This window comes from Sesamum indicum, linkage group LG7 (assembly GCF_026168435.1).
Source record: "Sesamum indicum cultivar Baizhima isolate 11 linkage group LG7, ASM2616843v1, whole genome shotgun sequence".
Classification (NCBI taxonomy): domain Eukaryota; kingdom Viridiplantae; phylum Streptophyta; class Magnoliopsida; order Lamiales; family Pedaliaceae; genus Sesamum; species Sesamum indicum.
In genome coordinates, this window is record NC_142663.1 from 6930386 (window position 1) to 6937719 (window position 7334).

The following is a 7334-nucleotide window of genomic DNA, read 5'->3' on the forward strand; positions in this document are numbered from 1 at the left end:
TTGATATTGAAAAACTCAATAAATTTTTGCTAACGAGGGACTTATCTATTAGAGAGATGCAAACCTCAAAAGTATTAGATGTAATTTTTTAAATCATGAAGAGTTTACGTATAATTATACCAAATTTTAGGGGTGCGGGTTTGGTTACCCCTAATATTTACTCACTGGTGTTTGATTAAATTTAATTGAAATATCTTATAATTGTTTTATATTTTATAAAATGAGAAAATATATATGTGTAAAATTATATTTTTAAAAATAAATATATTATTTATTAATTGCCAAAAATATTAAACTCATAATTTTGTTAGTACTTGTATCATTGAATCATTAGTATAAATTATATTTTCAAAAAACATTGATATTAACCGTTTAATTGATGAAGAAATTATTTAATTTATTATTTGTCATTCACATCTAAATTTACTTGATAATGTTGAATAAACAAATAACTCCTTAAAAATGAATTTTTGCATTTTGTATTTATTAATTATTAATTCAAAATTAAAATATAATATAAAACGTCAAGGATACTAAATGTAACTTTTTAAACCACAGAAGGTCTACGTATAATTATTCCTTCAAAAATATTTTGTAAGTTTAAAAATATTAAATTTTATTTTACAAATAAACTTTTGAAGTGTTTTAATAAATAGAATACCTAAAGCTTATGAGATATTTGAGTGGTAGACATATATAATAAACTTTTTATATTATAATATAATCAAAAAAATTATCAAACTATTAGAATTTAAAATTATATAAATTAATCCTTTAACCTGGGGGAAAATGAAATATATACTAACACGTGAAATTATTTTTTATTTATTAGATATTAAAATTAAATAGCTTAAAAAGATCTTCTTGAAGAATATTGGTTGAATTTATTTTTTCTTTGACGAGCTTATAAGATTCTAGACATCTTATTTTTAGATCTTATAAATATTATTTTTTTAATTGTCGAGCTATGATTAATTTGTATTTATCACTATTTTTTTCTTTCATCATAGTAATTAATTGTAGCGAAAAATCATAATCTTCTAGTGTACCTATGTAATTACAACTTATGTCCGACAATTTACTCTCTCGGTGATTTTGATATCATTGTTTTAGCACTCACAAAGTTTAATCCCACAAGTCACAAACACTTGCAATTTTAGTTTTAGCCACAAATTTTATTAAATATTTAATAAAGTACGGTGATTTTATTAAATCAATGATAGTTACTTAATAGATCATGTGCGAATTACATGCCCCTTTCATTGAATTAATAGTTCTCTTGCAGGTTATTCTAACACCTATGTACATTAATATCCTTCATCATCCTTATAGGCGTAGCGGACACTACTCATAGGCGCATACTGAGCAAGACATTGGTACACTGGACCTCATTGTCATAGAATGCAACATGCTCCTGCCCAGGCTGATGATTTCGATGATGTCACTAGAAATATTTAAGATTGATGTTTTTCTTCACGACAGTAAGATTGATCATGTTACTTTCATTGATTGGTTTTTCCGAATCAGACTAACCTTCCACACCTTTCCACCGTTGTTTATGCTTGTCATATAATTGATTATTATGTTTAATATCGATTACAAATTCGCTCCAATTTGCTTGATAATTTTCTCTTATCTCCCCCGTCGAACGACAATATTTTCAGACAAGGGGAAATGACGGGAAACATTCAAGGCCGACCTCATAATTGTCGGTCTATTTATCATAGGAGATAGAGTTTTATTAATTCATTACTAATTTACAAACTATATATTACTTATGATCATTTCGTTTTTTAGTTTAATTATATTAGAATTCTTTCAATGTAAATTTATAAATACATGTGCTAAACTCATTATTCAATATTTTTTACTATCAAACGAATATTTTCTATTTTTTTTAGTTTTAACATTATTAATCTAATTTATAGTACTTGTCCTGCATCCATTCCCCTAAAATAAGTCAATTTATTTAGAAAAAAACCCCCAAAAAGAATAAAATTTCCACTCAAATTTGCTTGCCGTGAGTTTCAAAATATTACGAAAAACACTAAAATATTCTACGTACCACTATACTTTTCGATATTTTTTTTATAATTATACATAAATATTTATACCCTTATTTAAAAATCGAGTAATCAACAATATTAAAAATTCAACATGCTAAAGCCTAATAATGAAATATCTCAATCAGTTAGGACAATGTCACAAAGTCACAATTTGGATTTTGTCGACTTTTCTCTTGGTCACGTTATGACAATTAATGTCATCATCAATATTCTTTCCCTAGTCTTCTCTCCCAACATTATAATTTCTATTGTTCCACCATTATTCTTTTTCCCTTTTATTAATATTTATTGACAGTGAGTAAAAAATGCTAAATTAGTATTTTAAAAGAAATAAAATCGTAATGGGATAAAACAGATAAATGAAGTTGAGTGCGGGTTTTTTTCATGTGTCCAAGTGTAATTAAGAGTTACCATCTTCGGATGGGGAGACCTGGTCTCAGGTACTGATTCTATACGGCCAAATCTGTTAGGTTTTGAGACTATATCTGTAATATTAAATTTAGTAAAGTAGAGGACCAAAAATATCCAACTTCTTATCTTATTGAACTATTAATTGTAATTTCTCTTTTTTCTTGTCCTGAGCGGCCATGACACGGTGCTTTGAGCGTACAGGCGGCTAACGTTGCTACTTGCAGGAAGTCTTCCACTCGCTAGCAAGAGACCAAAAATTCTTAGGATGAGGACTTTTCAAATGTATGTCCTAATGCCTTTAATTCCAAAATGCTCACTGTTTGTAACTGTTTTCCACACAGATATTAATTAATTTGGCAGGAAAATTTATAAGCAGCAAGTGGTCACCTAAACTTCTACAAGTAGTTAGTATTTTTAGTCCTGTAACTTATTCTATTTATATATTTAGTTCTTTTTTGACAAATTTAGTTTTGAACATCTCATATTTGATCAATTTTAGCAAATTTAGTTCTGTATTGACAAATTTTGTCCCTTTTATACCATAATAAATTTCATTTTTGATTTTGTAACTATGAGTCGTTAGAACTAAAATTGTAAATAAATGACTAAATTTGTTAAAAAATGACCAAATGCAAGATATTCAGGATTGAATTCGTCAAAATAAAAACTAAATGTGAAAATGAAGTAAGTTCATGACAAAAAATGCGAATGATATAAAATTATAGGACCAAAAATATAATTTTGCCATTCTACAGTCACAGCCCATCTCTATAAAAAGGAAGCTTTGTGAAGACAATTGCATCACTGCAGAGGCTTAAATCTTAGCTTTTACTATATATGGCTACTGCCTCGCATCATTTCATGTATGTAATGTTCATCTTGGGGCTGCTCATAATGGTCAGCCTCGACTTCGCAGGTCTGCTTCCTATCTCTTTTCCCTTAAAGGCCACTAAGAGAGTGTTAGGATTATGTTATAAACTTTTTAAATTACAATAAATTTTTCTAAAATTTATTATAATTATAAATATTTTATTATTATTTGAAAATAGCAAATTTCTTTCGAAATTAATGGCCGTATAACAAATACCCCTCTTGTGATCACAACCCATCGTCAGAGATATTTATTAGACGATTGTTAATTTTAAAAAATATTTATAATTTTTTTAAACAACGAAAGATATTTGTAATTATGGTAAATCTCAACAGAGCCTTTTGTAATTCACCCTAAGTTCGATAAACTTGTCTGGTAAATATTTATAAGATTTATAAGATTTTTGAATAAGATGATTATGATTTTATAAGGTCTTTTTAAGAAAAAGTTAAACCCATTTTTTTTTTTTTTTTATGTAAGATCTTTTAATCCCTTTAATATCTCAACATTCTCACAATTTTATTCTATTTTGTTTTCACACTTTACATAACTTACGTTTTTCTTCCTAAAGCAAAAATATCTATTTTATATGATTAAAAGTTTCTAATAGTTTGATGGTTTTTTTGGATCATGATTACTATATAAAAAGCTTTATAATATATTCGAGCACTTTGAGAGTTTACATTTAAAATAAAATTTAATATATTAAAATTTTAAAATATTTTATAAGATATAGGAGCTTATAAGATGTTTCAAATAAATTTAACGAGACACCCTATAAATATAATGATTACGAACTTCGTGGGCAAAACTCTAAATAAAGATGGGTTCTATGTGCCGTTTGAAATTATTTATTACTTGACAATTTAATAATATATTTAATCATTGTTAATTAAGCTACTTCTATATTAATTAATTAGTATACAAGTAGAAGAATGCATTTATATTTCTCTTATAGTTAATTCATTTACTTGATTAATCAAATATGTAATCGAAATTAAGCCATAATTTACTTGACAAAATACACAAGTCGTCACAAAGTCTTACATTTATGTGCGATATTGTAAATTAGCCATCGTAGCAAGAAATACTTGCACGTTTATAATATGATAAATGTGATACATATTCTAAAATAAAAATCAATTTATGATTGTATAGGGTGGTTAAAATATGTAGAACATTTGAAATAAATATAACTTACTATATCGGTGTAAATATTTAATAGTATAATTGGTATTTCAAAATTTTGTGTCGTAAAATCACAAACTGCAAGTTATGAGTGAGAAATAACTTTTTTATTTTATTTTTTATATTAGTATAGATAAAAATTACGTCGTTCACTTATATTTGCAAACCAATCACACATTTATGGGTAGAAGGGTCTAGTGAATAACATATATTTTTTTATCATACTTTTGTGTCACAGTAATAAAAGAGATAAACACGTATTTTTTTTTATATTAAAAAATATAAATTTAGTTTAAAATTTGAATCGCATACAATATAATATGAATTTAACATAGTGTATGATATGAATGTGTGACAGAAGAGTTTTTACCCACTCCAAGTTGGAGAAAGAGAGATGTTGGATTATAACCAAAACACCTTACCAAGAATTCTATATGTTCACTTATGATGCAGTTGCTCAGACAGGCGTTTGCTACGGAAGACTTGGGAATAATCTGCCTTCTTCGTCAGATGTTGTGGCTCTATACAACCAGAACAATATACGACGGATGAGAATCTACGATCCCCACCAGCCGACTCTCCAAGCTCTCAGAGGCTCCAACATTGAGCTAATGCTAGGTGTCCCAAACACCGATCTCCAAAACGTTGCTGCCAGCCAAGCCAACGCCAACACTTGGGTCCAAAACAACGTAAGAAATTACCCGAATGTCAGGTTTAGGTACATCGCTGTAGGAAACGAAGTCAGCCCGTTGAGGGGAGACACTTCTCAGTATGTCCAATTTGTTCTCCCGGCCCTGCAAAACATTCAGAATGCTATTTCTGCAGCTGGCCTGGGGAACCAAATCAAAGTCTCCACTGCCGTCGAGACAGGTGTTCTTGGAAACGCGTATCCTCCGGCAGATGGGGTCTTCAGGCCCAAAGTTGCACAATATCTCAATGGGATCATTCGTTTCTTAGTGAACAATCGTGCCCCTCTACTCGTCAACATATATCCTTACTTTTCTTATATTAGCAATAAAGCACAGATCAGTCTCCAATACGCTCTTTTTACGTCTGACGGGGTCGTTGTGCCTGGGGGGATACGGTATCAAAATCTTTTCTACGCGATCTTGGATGCAATGTATGCAGCACTAGAGAAGAGTGGCGGATCGTCCCTGGAAATTGTGGTGTCAGAGAGTGGTTGGCCATCTGCCGGAGGAGACTCGACTTCCATTGATAATGCTAGAACGTACAACACGAATTTGATTCAACGTGTGAAAAATGGGACGCCTAAGAGGCCTGGACGGGCTATAGAAACGTATATTTTCGCAATGTTTGATGAGAATCAGAAGAACCCTGAATATGAGAAGCATTTTGGGATATTTTCTCCGGACAGACGAGCTAAGTATCCGATCAATTTTAACTAGTTGGATTACATGATGAACAAGTTTATCTACATAATAAGGACATTAGTAGTCCACAATTGCCTCTTTGTCTGAATAAGGACTTGTGTAGTTTGACTGAGACGTAAAGATTGCAAACGATATATTAAACTAAACTATTGGTGGAATGGAATTCTATCGCTATTTATAGGATAAGTTACAAGCTGCTCAACCTTGGTATAATTATTAATATTTTCTTTATTATTTGAAAAGTTATTAATATTTTTTAAATTTGATGAAATTTTATAATTTCTGGATAGAGGTTTCGAATTATAAACTTTGCTTTTACTGTATTTTTTATAAAAAAATATCAAATTTTATAAAAAATATCGGACGAGTAGATGAAAAAATTTGAAAAATTGTTCAGTTACTACATAAAAAATAAATAAACTTGTAATTCATAGTCCACAAAGGTATTTTGGTAAGTTTATCAGAAGCAATGAATGAAAATCTAACGTAGAATAATAGAGAATAATTAATTGAGTTAGTCGTTAGAAAATCGTAAAAATTATGAGGTTATTGGAAAATCTTAGGAGAGTTGTTGTACTTTACCCTTTCAATATGAGCTTTCAAGGTACCAATCCCTCTATTTTTGTTCAAAATTAATGGTGCTTATTTGGGTTTATAAGCTTTTCAAAATATTTTATTAGATATTTAAGAGTTTGTTATAAAAAATAGTTCGGTATTTTTTTTTCTTAAAAAATTATAAAATCTCAAAAAAGATTTTTAGAATCTTATAAACTTTTAAAAAGAAAAAGATAACTTCAACAAATCTTTTTCTATAAGATTTTTAAGCTCTTTAGAGGGTTCAACTTTAATAAATAGAATAAATATATTAAAGAGAAATTTTTTGTCCTGAGATGTGAAATAATTATACAAAAAATGCATTTATTATATGATATATTATTTAGTAAGAGTGAAAAATCACATGATAAGTATATTATATTTATTATATGATTAGTTGGATTTGATTAAATATCTGAATAAGAATCTTTCTATATTAAAAGAAGAAAAAATGACATATATCGTTAAATTGAGGGTATATGTAACATATAACTATTAACTTGTGTGGTCTGAATAATATAAGACGTGATTAATATTGAGTTGTTTATTGCCTTAAATTCAAACTAAATGTGAATCTTGACACTAATAAAGAAAAGTCCCTCCATGTTCAGAAACGACAATTAATAAGACCGTCACATCAATTTTTTATAAAGTAAAAAATGCCCTTCATAATAAAATAACTAATTAATTTAAATTTTTTAAATTTACATTAATTGATAAATTATTGTATTTTCTTTCTTTCTTTTGTAATATACTGATTTATATATCTTACTCTTATTTATACTTATGAAAATATTTTATATGCATGTAGAA

General features: G+C 28.4%; 1 protein-coding gene across 1 annotated transcript; it reads left to right on the forward strand.

Annotated features, from left to right (window-relative positions):
- The first annotated feature begins 3237 nt into the window (after positions 1-3237).
- Positions 3238-6113, forward strand: LOC105166205 (glucan endo-1,3-beta-glucosidase, acidic). Its single transcript, XM_011085472.3, has 2 exons — positions 3238-3393; positions 4990-6113. The coding sequence occupies exons 1-2, from the start codon at positions 3315-3317 to the stop codon at positions 5940-5942; spliced, it is 1032 nt and encodes a 343-aa protein (XP_011083774.1). The 5' UTR covers positions 3238-3314; the 3' UTR covers positions 5943-6113.
- Positions 6114-7334: the final 1221 nt, after the last annotated feature.